Genomic DNA, 18872 nt, shown 5'->3' with positions numbered 1-18872 from the left:
GCTCATTTGCATTTAAAGCCATACACTCCAAAACAGCTCTTTTTTTACACACACCCCAAAAATGACATTTTCTAGCTGTTATAATAAATGATCTGTGGGGTATTTTGAACTGAAACTTCCCAGACACATTCTGGGGACACCCAAGACCAATATTACATCTTGTAAAAAGGGGCATAATAGGTGCCCTTTAACACATTGTCAGGCAAAGAGGACATTGAGTGAAATCATATACACTCCCATCCAAAAGTATTGGGATAGTGAGGCCAATTCCTTTATTTTTGCTGTAGACTGAAAACATTTGGGTTTGACATCAAACGATGAATATCAGACGAGATTTACATGTCGGCTTTTATTTCCAGGTATTTACATCTTGATCTGACACACAACTTAGAAGATATCACTTTTTGTTTGAACCCACTCATTTTTCATGTGAGCAAAAGTATTGGAACAGATAGAATTAACATAGATTAAAGTGAAAAAGACTTAATATTTAGTTGCAAACCCTTTGCTTTCAATAACTTAATCAAGCCTGTGACCCATTGACATGTCCAAACTTTTGCATTCTTCTTTTGTGATGCTTTTCCAGGCTTTCAGCGCAGCCTCTTTCAGTTGTTGCTTGTTTTGGGGGGTTACCCCCTTCAGTCTCCTCTTTAGAAGGTAAAAGGCATGCTCTATAGGGTTTAAGTCTGGAGATTGACTTGGCCAGTCTAAAACCTTCCACTTCTTGCCCCTGATGAACTCCTTTGTTGTTTTGGCAGTGTGTTTTGGGTCATTATCTTGCTGCGTGATGAAGGATCTCCCAATAAGTTTGGTTGCATCTTTCTTTAAATTGGCAGACAAAATGTTTCTGTAGACTTCGGAGTTCATTTTGCTGCTGCCATCATGCGTTACATCATGAATGAAGATTAATGAGCCCGTCCCAGAAGAAGCCATACAAGCCCAAGCCATGACATTACCTCCACTGTGTTTCACAGATGAGCTTGCAAGTTTGGGATCATGAGCAGATCCTTTCTTTCTCCAAACTTTAGCCTTTCCGTCACTTTGGTAAAGGTTAATCTTAGTCTCATCAGTCCATAAAACTTTGTCCCAACTTTTTTTTGAGGCTCATCTCTGTACTTTTTGGCAAATTCCAGCCTGGCCTTCCTATTCTTCTTGCTAATGAGTGGTCTGCATCTTCTGGTGTAGCCTCTGTGCTTGTGATCATGAAGTCTTCTGCAAACAGTAGATTGTGATACCTTCACTCCTGCCCTCTGGAGGTTGTTGCTGATCTCACTTACAGTTGTTTTAGGATCAGCTCTCACAATGTTTCCGTCATCAACTGCAGTTGTTTTCCTTGGTCTACCTGTTCGATGTCTGTTACTTAGTACACCAGTGGCTTCTTTCTTCTTCAAGACATTCCAAATGGTTGAAATGGCTATGGCCAATGTGTATGCAATGGTTCTGATTGATTTTCCTTCTTCTCTCAGCTTCACAATTGCTTGTTTTTCACCCATAGACAGCTCTCTGGTTTTCATGTTGGTTACACCTCTTAACTATAAATGCAGGTTGAACAGGCAAAACCCAAATCTGAAACTGAGCGTAGACATTCAGTGCTAATTATTGTTTGAATAATCATTGTGATAGGACACACCTGGGCAACAAAACACACCTGTCAGTCACATGTTCCAATACTTTTGCTCACATGAAAAATGGGTGTGTTCCAACAAAAGGTGATATCTTCTAAGTTGTGTGTCAGATACCTGGAAATAAAAGCCGGCATGTAAATCTCTGGTCTGATATTCATCTTTTGATATCAAACCCAAATGTTTTCAGTCTACAGCAAAAATAAAGTAATTGGCCTCACTGTCCCAATACTTTTGGAGGGGAGTGTATTTTGCACAGATTTTCTTTCGTATCATATAAATATCAATTTACATAATTTATTATAATAATTATTATTATTTGGGGTGTGTGTGTACATATGTGTCCAAGCACTGGGGTTGCACTACTTGTGTGTGTCAGAAAGGGTCATTTTGCTGCGGCAGCCGAAGAAGAGAGAGCAATAAATGGTAAAACTATTTGTGATCAAACTAGTGTGTTTATTACAATAAAATAATATGACACTACATATAAATTTGCAACATCAAGCAGCTAAAAAAATGGAAAGAGGCTGATACCGGAAGCTCGCCACAATGAAGTTAAAAATGGGGGTGCTCAATTTTACTTTAAAGATAAGGTGGATTCACTGAGCAAAGAATATCTGTTGAATTTCACTTCACTTGACAAAATACACTGATTCAGAACACCCTGAAATGTCATCAAATACTGGAGTTTGAGGTATGATGACAATACACTTGTGTGTCCTAAACCGAGTGATTCATGTTGACGTGTAAGGAAGGCATTATCCCACTCATACCACTGTTACTTGCCAGCATGGAAGCTTGAGGGTGTCATTGAGTTTGTGTGTGAAGTATCAGCATCTTCAGACAGACTTCAGTTTCTATCGTTTTTAATACTATTTTTTATTGATGGCCAGGAGACACTTGTCCAATAATCACACCATTATATATATATATATGATAAAATGCATAGTCAAGGTTACTCAGCATCACTTGTTTTCATAGTTTTGAATGGTAGTTGCAAACATAGCCAAGCAAATGTCCAGTTTTTGTTGGTGCAATAATTTCCAAAGTCAAGCTTAAAATGTCTATAGAAAGCTAGCTCTAATTGGTTTTAGTTTTTTTATATATGCCATCTGCACAACTCATGGTCAATTAGTAATACAATTGTCATATAATTCTAATTTAGGAGTGATTTGGTACAACAACCAAAAAAAAAAAAACCCTGACTAACAATGTACGTCAGGAACTTAAATAATTAAAAAAAAAAAAAAATGTATCAAGACCCCTTTATTACACATTCATTGTGTTACTCTGAAAGATTAATCAGTGCATGCTATTTCAAAGAAAACAAAATGAGTTTGTAATCAGAGTGTGAAAACGTTCTCTGCCTCTGCAAATCTACCACAGGAAAAGTTCAGGACCTACAGCACAAATCTGATCACTTCTGAGGGGGTTTTCCAGAAAAACTCAGCTTTCGGTTGCAAAAACTGATGCAACTTTCAGGGTATGAAAGTAGTCATAATATCTGGCTCTGGAACAGGATATGTCTCAGGGATAGTTTTCATGAGGCTTCAGTGGCCGTGACAACACAGATTATGCATAACATTAAAAAGCATTATTATAACAAACTCCAATGCTCATTTTATTTGACCTCACAAATCTTAAAACCACATGTTGACAGCTCTGCAATTAAAAGGATGTCTTTATTTGCTGCAGGACTCATAACGTCCAAGCTAAATTATAAAGCCGTATTAACAGACACACCCTGAGTAAGCAAGGTTTGGGTTTATCACCCGAGAGTTCAGGGTACATGCAAGTTAACCTTGTTTTCTGAAAAACCCCCGACTTACTTTTTCTTACATTTATAATTTGTTGTGTATAAGTGGGAACAAAGGCAATGCCAACTAAAACAAAGACAAGGTAGAAATGTACTGTACATTCTTTCTTTTCTCTTTCATTATGGGCGCATGAATGTGTTTAACCATGGCAGGAAGCGGGACACTTTCTGTAAGACATAACCGTTCTTGCAGTCGGTTCCTTGAGGCTGGCTGACAATGCCGGTGAGGAAGAACACCTCTCTGTACAGCGTGAGCACAGGGCTGCCTTGTCCCAAGATGCAGTCTGCGTTAGCTCGAGGCATAGTACATGCCATTTTGTTGGTGACCTGAAGACAAAATAAAAGCACTCAGTTACATGTATCTACTTTAAATAACTTCGATTCACCCTGATGTTACCCCCATACTATTTACTCCTTCCCTCTGTTTCCCCCTTTTATTTTGAACAATTTGTGCACCACCCCAGTCCAAGATTTCAATATTATATATAAAATCAATCAGACCTGAAAAGCAGTCTAGGCTCCACTCTTTATCTATCTGTGTAGGGGCTTCAGCAATGCAAGGTTTTTCAAACAGCTTAATGTTATCTAGTAAAGTTAATACATCTTAATCCAGGGTTTCTTGGGTTTTATGAAGGTAAATTTAAAACCAAATTCTTTAAGATCAAGTAAAGATTATATAAGGAATAATTTGAAGGGAACACAATAGGTCAATATTTTCTCTAAATGTCTAGGAAGAACACAGAAGAGAAACTTAAGTTTAACTTAATGTATTTCTGGAAATACATTTTACTGTACCAAAAAGTCCTGTCCTTCTTCAATGTTTTTGTGTTGTTTTCCAGTGCAAATGTCTAAAAATCCTTATATCAAGATAAATTTACTTGAAAAATGACAGTTTCTCAGAAATCAAGACATTTTACCTTATCAAAATGAAGCTAGTTTATGATTAAAAGCCAGTGAACCAACTTACAGTAATTCAAAAGAAAAATGTGTTCATACCCCACTGGCAGATATTTGTTCTTGTTTCAAGCATAGTGTCTTCAATGTCTCAGAAAACAAGACATTTCAAATCCTGATTCAGAGATGTTTAGACATTTTAAATACTGAGGAAGATATCAGTTTTTTGCAGTTTATGCACATAGAGCCTTTCGCACTGCTTTAGTTCCAGAACTAAAAGTACAGTACTAAAGTACTGGGACGATTTTGCGCAAACTATTTCCCAGTACCATTTTAAGGGTTGCATTCGCACTGACAGTGGGTACTAAGTGACGTAAGCCGGTCGACAGCGACGTCATTTGTACGCGGCATACAACAACGTAAACAAACAAGAACAACGTTATCAACAGGAGGATGGAGGATGCTGTGATCGGAGCTGTGTTTTTGTTGTGTCTTGCGAGTTTCACAATAATGGACATGGAATTTTGACGTATACATCAAGCGACTGAAAGAACGGAAAGGAGAACTAAGAATCTCCAACGACAATTTGCAGTGTTACATTTCATTGAGGCTGATAGAAGCACAAAACGCCGTAGACAAAGTCTTCAGGTAAATGCCGTTTATAAATGCACTCAGTATTATACAATGTTTACACAGTATGTGTTTACACGGTGTTTTAAATCATGGCGGGTGAGGGCATTTTCGTACGCATTTATCCAATCAGCGTACACTTACGTCACGGATAGTTCCTAGAACTGTTTTAGACCCTACTCTGAAGTAGGAGCTAATTTAGTTCCTCCAAGCGGAGTTCCTAGAACTAAAACCGTTCCTAGTTTCCACGGTGCAAACACGCCAAAAAGTGGGTAGTTCCAAAATTAGTTTGGGTACTATGAAAAGGTTCCTGCAGTGCGAAAGGCCCTTATTGAGGATCTTTGAGACTTTTTGAGGCCTTCATTTGCGGAAGCGCGTTTTAAGAGATTTTTGAGATCTTTTAAGACCTACAAATGCAAATATTAACCCTGGCTGTGACAGTTGTTGCCCAAAGCTAACTAATTCATTTGTTTTGATTCTTTGTTAGTCATCATCTCTGTAGCGTCTCACCATCATCCACTGTTGGCCTTTTAGAGTTTTAACCCACTAACTGCTTTTTTTTTTTATAGCACTGTTGGCAAGATATCTAATTTTATTGGAAAAACCCTCTCCACTGAAGAAAGGATGCCCTTTGTTGATCCACCTGTAGTTTTACTATTATTCTGAGAGTCCTCTACACCAAGACCATGGATAATTTCATGTTTTGATGCTTGGATCTGGAATTGCATGATTGTATGATAATAAAGTTGATTATGAGGAAACAATTTGTGAAATGGTTTTTCATGACCATGGGAACCCCATAAAATACTGACACGTCCACCAACCTGACCAGAGTGGCGCTGCGAGCAACCCAGCAGTTTGTCATAGGACAGGTGGTTTAACATGAGGTTTCCTTCAATATCCGTTGCACCTGAAACTTCCTTCCAGCCGGTGACGACACCCATGTAGTCGCCCGCCATGAGCACACTGTCAGCAAAGTCTCTGTCGGGCAGACAGGCTGGAAGCACGCTCTTCTTGAAGACGATCTTCTGCTTCAGCTCTACTACAGCTATGTCGTTGTCAGGTTTGCCCTCAGTATAGAGAGGGTGGATGTGCACCTGCTTTACCTGAAGCGTCTGCTCTCCTGCTTCAAATGAGGTCACCCTTTTACCTGCAGAGTTTAAGGAATGATTTTTTAGCATGTTAGGAAACCCCTGTTCAACATGTTTCATTTCAATTTTCTGAAAACATAATGGCACTCACCCACCGCCATCTGAAAGTTGTCGTACTTCCTAACGCACTGGGCTGTGGTGAGAACCATGTTCTCTTTGAAGATCACCCCACTGCAGAAACGAACCAATCCACGTTGCAGCATCGCCTTTGAAAAAATGAGTACATGTACACAATGTAAAGTATCTGCACACTGTGAAGTGACAACCACATCTAAATGTGAGAGTGAGTGTCTTAAATTGTTTTGTGTGTACAGAATGTGAATGTTTCAAAAACTGCTCAAAATTTGTTTGTCGAACATTAGACCTCATTCAACTCATTTAACTCTAACAGGACTTAATTCAAGTAGATATGAATGACTTAAGGCTGGAATACAGTATATGACACTAGTCATCATACACTTGCCTAATTTCTAAATAGTTACAGAAGAAACACTGTCTGTAGCTATCAGAGTCTGTGACCAGCATACACTAGTTGATTTTCTATGAAATCTGTGAACTAAAATCTGCAGATTAGCTCTGACTTTCATCAACTTGCAGTGCGAAGCTGCAGTGTGTACATAAACAACAAACATGACGTCTGGAGGATCAAGCGTGGTTTATTCACCTGCCAGGGACACTCTTCTGAGCCGCAGGTGAGTCCTTGATAGTCTGACTGTATGTTAGTTGACTGACGTCTGTTCCACTGACTCAAACTTGCCAGTTTTCCACATGGAAATGTCACTAAAGAGAAAAGTAAATGTGTATTTAGCAATGATTTGGTATTGATTGGACTATTATTTTGGTTTTCTCAAAATATAACCAATATCTAGGCATGTATTAAACAACAACAACAACAAAAAAAAGTTTAGTTTACTTTTGCTAAATTATTTTTAAATATTACTTTAGTAATAATAACGCAAAACAGTTTTGTGATGAGTACAATTACTCAACTCATCTGCCATTATCAGCTGTTGCGTTAACCTGTTTGTGCATAGTTTATAAACTGATTGTGAGACAGAGGCGTAAGGGACTCACCAGCCGGCACGCACTTTTCTCTCTGCTGCAGTTTCCAGCCGTACGCACACGAGCATTCGTACGACTGATAGCCCGGCTTACAAAACTGACTGCACCCTTTGCTCTTATCGATTACACATACCGTTTGATCTAAAAAAAAAAATCAGTGAGAACAACAGCAAACAAACATCATTTAGCATCATGTAATAAAGACAATTGAGAAATGCTAAAATGTCTTATCCAGTGGTGAACTTTTTAGAGTTTCAAGCCCTATTTAGCGGGTCAAACTAAATGTTAAGTGATGCATGTCATAATTTTGTTGAAAGGGTCATGAAATGCATTTTCAGATCTTTCTGGATTCACTTTACTGCACTGTATTTATGCTCTTGTGACTGACATGAGTTGTTGACAGACCTCAGCATCATTATTCATTACATTTATTTATAGGCACGTTTCACGACACTCAGTTCACCTTAAAAGTCATCCTAAGAATATTAATATAACAACAATAAACAGAGCATACTGTAACACTAAGGAATACAATATTGCTTAGTACATGTGAAATCATAAATAAGCCTGTTTAAATAAATGAGTTTTACAATAAGATTTAAAGGTATGAAGACTATTGCTGTTACAGATGTCCAAAGGAAGGGAATTACACAAATGAAGGGCAACCAGACTCTAACAAGCATAGATGGAAAAACTATAGAAAGGTCAATAGTCACTGAGAAGCAATCAGATTTAACCTAAGTAGATATTGTACCTTCTAGCAAGATTTCAGTAATACCACTATTGAGTTAGTGGTAAATTAGATGATAGCCAGTTTTTAATTTCAACTAAAAGCTGAACAGTGAAGGTGGAGGAAAGACATAGAAGACAGATAAAGCTGAGCGTCGTCAGCATATTAGTGGAAATGAATGCCATACTTCCTAAAAATATGTTCAAGGAGCAATAGATAAATAATAAATAAAAGAGGGGCCAAAACTGAGCCTTGGGGAACACCAGTTGTTAAACTAAGACAGACCTGTGCCCATTACTCCAAGGGAGTCCAGCTTGTCTAGGAAGATGTTAAACGAGATTATATCAAAGGCTGTACTTAGAACGAGCACCGGTTAGTTCTCACCACAGTTTTAAAAAACGCTACAAAAGTGGGCGTGGTGCACTACGGAGTGGAGGGGGAAGAGGGGAGACAAACAACACAGACAACTTCGGTTTCAGACATTTTAATTTCGCTCCCATTGAGTTAAATACACAAATTCACAGCCATTTTCACTCTGCTTCGAAAACATATGAACGCGCAGTTGCACCTCTGATAACTTTTAAGTCTTATACTGTAGAGTTTATATAAGCCTTTTGATGGGTTGCATCATGTAGCTGTAAAAATAGTTACACTCACAAAGTGAATGAATCGCGTTTGTGCCGATCTCTTATTACAAATCAAAAACAAACACTCTCCTTCGATCCATGAATGTTTCTCTCAGTTAAAGTATGGTGACCTTACAGTCTGAAGTATCCGTCATAGCAAATCAACACATGCCATTGTGAATAATTAAGCGAAGCATGTTCTCATAGGATTAGAACATGCAGTTTCATTAATAATTTAATAGATACCAATACGTCATCGATGTACTATAGTCCTCAAAAACTGTGACGTCAACACAATGTAGATTTTAAACCCGGAAGAAGAAAATAGCACAAAAAAGCTCAAAATTAACCAGTTTTCTCCAACAATGAAAATTAACGGATGCTAACATTGACTATGTTTACATGGACATCAGTAATCTAATTATTTACCTTATTCTGAATAAGACAATATTATGATTAAGGTGTTTATATGGGTTGCTTTTAGAATAATCCTTTCATGTTCCCGTTTTACATGTTAGAGTACATAGATCGATTAATGGCATGCATCATTACGTCACCACGCGACACCATCCGACGTCCCCTCCAGAATTTCACGTATAAACATATAGTTCGTCTTTGTGATGATGCCATATATAGTTTTGCGTGTTTCATTTTTAATTTTATGAAAGCTTCAAGTGCAGTTAATTATTTAATTACAGACGGCGGTGTTGAAGCGCTTTTATTTGCCGTCAAACGGTTGATCGCTGCCGTGTGTATCCTGTCGCAAAATGCGGCGAAAAGTCCTACACGACGGTAATATCATGATTAAGGTGTTTACATGTCTGTACTGCACCTCGATAATGCGACTAAAATAGGAATACTCCACATGTCTTAATTCGATTTCTGTTTAGTTCGATTATGACTTTAGCCGGATTAAGGTCATCAAAAATCTCTGTTTACATGGTAGATTCTTAATCAGAGTAATGTCTTAATCGTATTAAAATCGGAGTATTGATGTCCATGTAAACGTAGTGATTGTCTTCTTTAATGTGCATCACAAACACTTCTGCTACAATCTAAAAAACAGTAGGCTGGGGTTTCATGACCCTTTAAGTGGTGAGGGACAAAAAAAAAAACAGAAGACAGTGATGAATGAATCTCAGTGATTAAAGAAGATGAACAAACTTCAAATGTGTTAGAAGAGAATCAAGTTGACAAGTAGTGGATTTAGTTTTCTGAATGATACAGGTTATCTCGTCAACTGTTGGAAGTTTAAAGGTAGACCTCCTTGATTTACATGTTAAGGGATGTGTAGAGGGAAATCACAACCGGGGCGATTACAAATTCCTGCATTTCAGAGAGGTAGAAAGCCTAATTCTGGACATTTTTTATTTTCTATTTCTTGATCTCTTTAATGTGTACTTTTTAAATAGAGCTCAATCAAGATGAGGGTTCAGTTACATACCTGTCTCACAGTCGACTCCTGAAAAGCCTGATTTACAAATGCAGTCAAAGCCCCCCACACTATCTGAACACATGGCTCCATTTTTGCATGGCTGCGGAGCACACTGGTCACCATCTAGAATGTAAAACAACATCAGAGATGACGCATGTCACACACTTAAAACATCATATGTACATCATATAAATGTATAAAATCAGAACATGATTCTAATGGGAGTAGCAATCCCATGTGCAATACTGTTTAATGATGACCACTATATAATCAACTGCTTTCCCATGAAATCCGACATACTTCTTACCTGTTGTTAGTTTCATCTAATAACCAGCTAACCTGGACATGGAATAGGTCTGATGTATTATATATATTTCTTTAGTTTCTTTAATCAATTTGATTGCATCAGGGCAACAAATGGAACAACTGATTCCACTTGCCTATATTCATCTCATTGAGGTACCTGAAATGCAGGGTTTCCCCACTCCAGTCCATTCAATACACATAAGAAACAGGTTGAAACAGGTCCTTTAATTAGTCTAACACATCTAACACATTCTGGTAGGTGGGTCTCCAGGACTGGAGACATCTGGAAAAACAGTTGATGCCTGACTTTCTCACATGACCATCATGTATATGCAACATTCACAACTTACCAACGTAGACAGACCAGAAGATATCCTTTAAAGAAACAGAAACACAATTTGTGAATATTAGTAGTAATATTAAATGTGTAGACTAGAAGTGTGCAATTTTCACACAAATGACATCTCAGTTTTTTTTTTTTTTGATAATAATAATTATAAAATATTTTGAGCATGTGTTTTGTGCTGGTATCTTGGATGGTTTAGGCTGGATTTTGTTTAGGTAGGTCTTCATATTCTGTGCAGTGGGTAGTTCACAGCCATGACAGAAATGAACTTTTCCCACTACAAGGCAATATTTGCACCCTTAAACTGAATTCATTTTTAAAAAAGTGAAATGATACTTTATAAGAAAATTAAGTCAGTGTCTTAATGAGCTGAGTCATTGAATCATTCATTCAAACGATTCATTCAGTAATGAAGTACCACTATGGACCTATTTACACCTGGTCACCTGCGTTTTCTCTGATCGGATATCTATCTGTTCACGTTAATGAAACCAACAGATAAGTGCTGCATTTTATTCATTATCAGCTAAGTTCAAGATCAAAGACCGCAACAGGAGAGAGTACGGTATCAGTACTGGAAAGATAGATTAGTCTCACTACTTTTAATGAAGATGATTGTGTGTTGAGCATCTGCGACTTAATTTCAGTTTAATTTGTGGAAGTTTGACTCAACTACTTGTCCGCGGTGATACGTGTTGCATTAGCGGTCATATTTGACTATAACATGCCATATAGCCTAAAAAACGCTCTCACACGTTTATTATTTTAATATTTTGGGAGGAGTAAAATTTGCACATCTGGTTTCAACAACCAGATGCATTTACACTTGTCCAGTTTTGTTGGTTTGAGCGATCGGATTTAAATCCGTCTCAAAAGTGTTTCTGAGGGCATTTACACCTGGTCTTTTCACGATCGGATAGCTATCCGGTCAGAGAAAACACATGAAGTGACCAGGTTTAAACAGGCCCTATGTGTTGCTTGAACACACAATACAGTTCTGCTGTGGTCAACAACATTTTTGTAGGCAGAATATTAACAGAATTGTGTCTAAAATGGAACTAAAATTGTTAACTTACTGTTAGGGATGCACAATATGGGATTTTTGCCGATATCCAATATGCTGATATTTTTCAACTCATTTTGGTCGATACCGATATATTTCCTTTTGTTTGGAAACAATACTAAGTCTCTCCTGTGCGGGAATTACAATCACATTTTTTAATAGGAAACATGAAGCGCTATTTGCTGATTAAGGGCCTTGTGAAGTAATCCCAGAAGGTGCTCTTTAATTGGGTTTGAAGCAACTTTTACAAAAAAAAAGATGAATCCAAGGCACTTCTTCTGGTCCAAAAAAGTTAAAAAGCCTTTATTCACATTCTGGCCATTTCAATAAGTGCCAAGGATTCTTCTTTATTTGTAACATTATTTTTAATTTTGGTTATAAATAATTTATAAAAAAAACTTATTTGTTGTAATTAAGCAAACAATAATGAAGTTATTTTATAATGACAGTACATTCAAATCTTTGAAAATAATTAAACTATATATCAAATCACTTTTTTTTCAGAAAGATGCAGTGTTAACCTTATTATTTTAAGATTTAACATTTGTAGATGGTCTAAGGCAAAAGAGTTGTAAAAATTCTGAAAATCTTTTAGAGCTCATAATTCGTTTAAAAAAAACATTACAAATTAATGAATACATCTGTATATATAAAATTATTTAATTTACAAGTTTAATTTTTTTTATTCATGTAAGCTATACCTTCTGACCTTTAAATCAAAACATACTCATGATTATACGACGTTTATACTGCTTTATTTATTCAAAAACACAGCGCCCCCCTATGTAAATAAAATGCCTTACAATATGGACCCAGGGGAGGCTGCCGCTGCTGCTACTGCACACGCTAGTGATCATCTTGTACATGCATTCTCAAATTAAATGCCGATATTTGCATTTAAAGCCATTATCGGCCGATTCCAATATCAGTCTGATAATATCGTGCATCCATACTTACTGTTTATTTATATAAAATCAAAGATATTTGCACTATCAAGGTGTTTTTGCCTGTTTTGTGCAAAGTAAATGACATACTCAATAATGTCAGCTTGCTCATCGTTGCACAAACAATAATTACAATTTCATCACAAACAATAAATATCACACACCCCTAGTTTAGACGGGTGAATTCAGGTTAAGATTCAGACTTACTGTGCGATAATTATCCTGGAAGACTTCTCTTGCTTCTTCGTAATCACAAACTTCCTCTATACACTCCCTCTCGAGGTTGGCAGGGAGTTTAGTCTCTTCATCACCCGCGTTGCTTCTCTTCTGACGGGAAATTAAACTAAGTGCATCCCACTTTTCCAGGAACACAGGAGCTGAGGTGTGTAGGGACACAGAAAAATTGTGAAAATTATTTTATACAGTGTGAATGGCAGGTGAGAAATGGATAAAAGTGATATTTCAACTGAACTATTCAAACATGATTTCTGGTTATGGCCACCAGAGACCTGCACATGGCCAGAATCCACGGCTACTCAGATTTGACGTGGAGGATGGAAAAACATTTAGATTGTCAGTTGTGGTGTTAGTGAGGCACAGATGGATAGCAGATTAATGTCAAATAATGTTCATTGTTTAATTTAACATTTTGTGCATTTTAAAATAATTAAGTTGCAGATGATTAAAATGACTAAATCACTTTAGAGGGGAGATCACTTTAACCCACAGACTAAAAAAAACAACCTGTAGCAACAGGATCTGTTACTTCAAAGGGCCTCATTGTAATTATCCTCTGAGATGTCTATACCCAGACCTTTTTCCCAAGACACCTTCAAATGTTGCGAAGGAAATTTAAAATCTAAAAAAAAAAAAGAATTCAACAAATGTAGATATATGACTTTTCATTTCAGAATCAAGGGTCACATGAAAGTTGCTCAAGTTGGTCTGATCTGTCTGAAGAATAATGGAGTAAGAGCGCTTGTTTGTTAAGACTGTTTTTGAAACCAAATCCTTTTCAGTCAATTGATTACACTTTCTTTTTTGCTGCAAATATATCTTGCTCAATGACTAGCCATGAGGGAGTAGAGACAATTCACTATGCCCTGGTTTTACAGACAGATCTTAGATTAAGCCAGGATTAGTCTAGGGAGGCCTTAGTTAAATTAGGACATTTAAGTGTTTTTTATGTGCTTTAGAAAAAGAAAATAGAAAAAAAAAAAAAACATTACTGGCATGTATCTTGTTACAAAGCAATGGCACTGACGTATTTTAAGATATGTCAGTGCAAGTAGCTTTCAGTTAGGACAGCTCAAGTATGGGACTAGTATCGGGCATAGAAGCGACACACCATCAGTACATCAGTTCCTTAATTAACAATTAATGTGCACTGTTGCTAAGTGATGCACTGCATATACCCAGACAAAGAGCATGATAAAAAGCCAAGTGTCTAGAAAAATACACATCCACCTTATTCTTTAACATGGATGTAAGCCCATGGGCAAGACTTCTGGTACATTAGCCTCAGACGTCACGCCCACAGACCGCTGGCTGGACGTCTGATGCATATGGCACACGAAGTAGTCATCGGATTGGTTGAATTATACAGGATTTCCGGGAGACGTGTGTGTCGCGTTCTTTAACGTTCCGCCTGGAAACTGTGGCGCCAAACCCCCTCATGAAAGAAGAAAGCCGTCGTGTTTACAACTGCGACAACAAACGCTTATCAGGATCAACTAAACGCTGGATTTTCAAAAGTATGTGAAATATTTCGCGGCATAGAATCTTTAAAATAAGTCGGAGAGTTTTATACACCGGTCAGTTATTGTGGCGACATTTCCACGCCCCGAAACGTGACGCTGAACGAAACGAACTGTGATTGGTTGTTTGACATGTCGATCAAACGGCATCATGGGCTGGCCTTGGCCAATGAAAGCTGCCATGGATTCCAGATCTTCAGTCGTCAGTCTGAAGGTCTGGCTACGCGAGACTAATTAGCCGCTATAGGGAAATAACGAGAAGAATAACAATGTGCAGTAAACGGTAAAACTGTGTGCATTACAAACCACTGTGTTCATAATTAAGATAATATATTAATATAATATGGTAAGACACCAATTTTCGAAATCAAACAGTACAGCTAATTTTGTACAATTTTGTACAGCTAGAAATAGCTAGAAGTGGATGACACCGGAAGCCAGACGTGTTAAATTTAAACACGCTCTTACAGTAAAAATAAGGTGGATATAATCAAGTAAGAAAAATTGAGACATTTTGAAAAAAAAAAAAATTGCAATATCTTAAATTCTGATAATGTTGAAAGTTCAGCTTATAAAGACAGTAAGGAAATATCACTCGCATCTCACAAGAGTGAGAGCTGATGGGTGCTGCTTTCAAATGCTGTATGTGTCTGACATTGAGCGCTGAACACAATGACCAATCAGAGGCGTTTAAGTTAGTCAGTAGTGCATCCACTCAAAAAGAGCTCACTTTGTTCAACACACCTGCGAATCCTTTCGTAATGAATAACAGCCAGTAAACACAATGTAAATAAGCGATAAGATTAATTGTGCAGTGTAGACATCTTCATAATTCATGACACATCACTGCCTCTATTCCAAGGTGTGCAGAGCTCAGCCAGTGAGCTGACACAAATTTTAGTGACTGACAGTAGCATTCTTTGCTCACTTTCGTTTATAACCCATTCACAATTTAAATTGTTACACTTTTCCTTCTGCTAACAACATACTGCAGTGTTTCTGGACTGACAACTGTAATTAAATAAAGGTTTTTGCTTGAGTCCCTCAAATTATTGTCCACTTTGTTACCGTGACTACTGGCTCTTCAAATTAAAATCTGGCAAAATGAAATAATTAAATCACAAAGCTTGACCCGAAATGGTCAACCTCAATCTTCTGCTATGGGACATATGAGAAATTAATAGAAAGTAATATTTTAAAAATTAAATGTTAAAAAATATACAATTCTTTATTCGATTAACATTCTATTTTAATTTCCAAAAAAAATTCTAATAATTCAATGTCACTAATTATTAATAACGTATTACTGTAGAAACTGAACAAATATGTATTGTATACATTTGCATCTGAAAACAGGCAGACAACTAATAAGCCCAACTGCTCAGATGAGTCTTTTCACAGCAATATTACAGGCGTGTTAAATATTGGGTAAAGTACATGTAATGCCGCTTTTACCAAAATTTTCCTACATTACCTGGAACATTAATGGATATTTCAAAAGTGCTTTGAGTAATTTTGACATAATAAATATTGTATTTCCCTGCTTTAGAAACATTCCAGTAAACAAAGCTGAAAGGAATTACAGGTGAAAGGGAAGATCAAATTCAATTTTCAAGCAACCGTGTGGAAAAAGTGGGCAAGAGACACCAATAAGGATGTGGAGAGAAAAACATGGGATTCTTAGTGCATTCCAGTGAATTAATGGGAGAGCAGATTTCATATTGTTACAGCTGAATACAATGAAAAAAATAATATGAGTAAATGAACAAAGCAGACTGAAGATGGCACTAGCCACAGATATTCTCAATGTCACATTAAAATGCCAAGCGTTACATTATTTTCCAGGTGGATAAAAATAGAGCATGACTGAAAATCTACAGCTCATTCAGTCAAACTGATGGATTAGGATCATTTGTAGCGCAGCCTCATTATTTGAAATGATTTATTTCAGTCTTTTTGAGTGGCAGTTCCTCAAACCGGAAGCAGTGGATGCTTCAGTTTTGTCATCTGATGCTTTAAAATAAATGCTTGAGCTCTTTAATGTGAGTGGATTCTGACTGGCCGCTAATGCCAACTTGGAAAAAAAATTGTTCTGGAAGAGTTTCCAACAATATTGTTCCTTTGTATCGTTATCGTTACAGCTGTGGTACTAAATCCTTATCATCAAAATCATAATACTTGACGTGAACAGGCCTTAACAGTCAACCTCTATTGCTTGTGCTTTGCAAACCAATCACATTATAGCCTTGATGTCACTTTCTTAGTTTTTCACGACAATGAGTCACTGTTTGCAAGTAAATAAATTAAACCGTATCGTAAACTGAATACTACTTGTCATACAATTATATGTGGCTAAATAAACATGTTTTGTTAATTCTGAGGCTCTCGGAGGGCTCTGCCTGAACTTGGCAACATTACAAATAAACTAAAATGACGCAGTTCTTAATGACGCTGCAAATCTCTGGCCCTACACTGTCAAAAAAAGCACTATGATAGTGTATCAATTGGGAAGAACAAACTATATGAGACAATATTTCAGACCAAATATAATTTGTACAACATACTCTCTAAAATAACAAAAACAATCCACAGCAACAGTAGCCAAAATCTAAGGGATATAGGTGGACTTGGCAACCCAAGCATGGGTTTGATCACGTGGTGCCTGTTACTTTTCTCACCGCTTTCTTGATGAGCCAATTGTTATGATAATGCGTTTTATTTAAGCATTTTATAAGGGCTCTAGGGGATTTTCATTGGTATGTCAGACTCTATTCTTCGCTTAATTAATTTGCATGATTATACGCTGAAAGTCTGACAAAAACGGCCGCTGGAGAAACAAATACGAAGGTTTATTAACCACAAGAAAAACCAGAGCTTGTGTTTAACAGACTCCAAACGATTTAAATGCAGAAAAATGCATTACCTGTTCTTTTGTGCAGTCCAGCGGTCACAAAGCCAAACAAAACTGCGAGAGAAAACAATCTTCGGAGGAAAGCCATGATAACGGTCGACGCCTCCGCCTGTGAAATACAACATAATTTAACTTCATTTAACCGTTAAACCCACGCTTGTCCTAAATGTTCAGTTTCCAGTTAAATTTAACATCACAATAATAAGCAGCGATGGGTTTTAACCTCAAAACGCTTATAATTCTCTATTGTTTATTTATTATAGGCTATTATTACATAACAGAGACTCACCCGCTTATAGCTTCTGGCGCAGATCTGAGCTCTTCACTGAGGAAACGATAATGTCTGATATCGACCTGCTGATAATCTGCTGTCACATCTACTGAGGTGAAATAGTCTGTCAGACTGACATCAGTGCATCTATTGTTGTTGTTTTGAACCAACATGAGCCATACTGCGTTTGTCTGTATATAACCACACGAGGGAGCAAACGACTAGCAATTGTGGCTTTCCCTCAGATCTGCTATAGAGCAATGAATTATTGGCTGTATTTCATATTGAGCTGCAATACGATGCTTTCATCAGTTTGATAGTTTTATGTGTGTTTTTGTGAGGTAAGTAAAGTTTTAATTATATTGCACCTTTTAAAATTTGTGTTTCAAAGTGCTTGACTGATTTACAGACTCGCAACAAAACTATTTACAGACTTTTGGCCAAAACAGACGGAGGGAATAGAAATGTAATATAATATAGTAGCAAAATAATAGTGAAGTAAATGAATTTATTGTGTTATTTAATGCTTGCTTTCTAATGCTCACAGATAAACCTGTCACTACAAATAAGTGCTAAAATAGTATAGCTTTTACACATATAATTAAGAAGAACCTTTAGTATATATGGGTCAGAGGAAAAAGGGTTTTCAACCATCAAAACACAAGTTTAATACATTCATACATTAGAATGTCCTATTTGTCTACTCATTGGTTACACTTTATTTTAAGGTGTCCTTGTTACAGTCAGGGGAGTTATGCACTCATGATTTTTGAGGGGGATATATATATATATATATATATATACAGTGGTGGAAATGGCCATGTGTGAATTTGTACATATTACGTTGGATAAACGTTTGCAGTTAGTTTTTAATATTACATTCTTGAGGACTCTATGCTTACATTTCTTTTCAGGAGCACTAGTGCTCCTACTTAAAATGAATAAATAAATAAATAAAAAATAGGAACAGACCTCCTGATCAATGACAGGAGGGTAATTCCTGGGATTCGGTAACATTTCAACTTGGAATATACAGTGAGGAAAAAATTTGAACACCCTGCTATTTTGCAAGTTCTCCCACTTAGAAATCATGGAGGGTCTGAAATTGTCATCGAGGTGCATGTCCACTGTGAGAGACATAATCTATAAAAAATCCAGAAATCACAATGTATGATTTTTAACTATTTTTTGTATGATACAGCTGCAAATAAGTATTTGAACACCTGTCTATCAGCTAGAATTCTGACCCTCAAAGACCTGTTAGTCTGCCTTTAAAATGTCCACCTCCACTCCATTTATTATCCTAAA

At 37.0% G+C, this 18872-nt stretch overlaps 1 protein-coding gene across 1 annotated transcript; it reads right to left on the bottom strand.

The window, feature by feature from the left end:
• Positions 1-2057: 2057 nt before the first annotated feature.
• Positions 2058-17750, bottom strand: proza (protein Z, vitamin K-dependent plasma glycoprotein a). Its single transcript, XM_058769733.1, has 10 exons — positions 17583-17750; positions 17306-17402; positions 12833-13002; positions 10623-10647; positions 9976-10089; positions 7188-7316; positions 6778-6893; positions 6205-6319; positions 5787-6112; positions 2058-3765 (listed from the first exon to the last, which is right to left on the bottom strand). Exons 2-10 carry the CDS (start codon positions 17379-17381, stop codon positions 3559-3561), a joined length of 1278 nt encoding a protein of 425 aa, XP_058625716.1. The 5' UTR covers positions 17382-17402; positions 17583-17750; the 3' UTR covers positions 2058-3558.
• Positions 17751-18872: the final 1122 nt, after the last annotated feature.

Source organism: Onychostoma macrolepis, chromosome 03, assembly GCF_012432095.1.
Source record: "Onychostoma macrolepis isolate SWU-2019 chromosome 03, ASM1243209v1, whole genome shotgun sequence".
NCBI lineage: Eukaryota > Metazoa > Chordata > Actinopteri > Cypriniformes > Cyprinidae > Onychostoma > Onychostoma macrolepis.
Note: the sequence above shows the minus strand (reverse complement) of the source record. Positions and strands in the feature narration are given on the sequence as shown.

Bases quoted from the DNA above. Each gene is read 5' to 3' on its own strand.
- proza (XM_058769733.1), bottom strand. From the start codon at position 17,381: ATGGCTTTCCTCCGAAGATTGTTTTCTCTCGCAGTTTTGTTTGGCTTT. The intron at 7,317-9,975 runs GTATGTAACTGA...TTTTTTTTTTAG, and splicing joins AGGAGTCGACTGTGAGACAG to ATCAAACGGTATGTGTAATC. The intron at 6,113-6,204 runs GTGAGTGCCATT...TAAACTCTGCAG, and splicing joins CAACTTTCAGATGGCGGTGG to GTAAAAGGGTGACCTCATTT.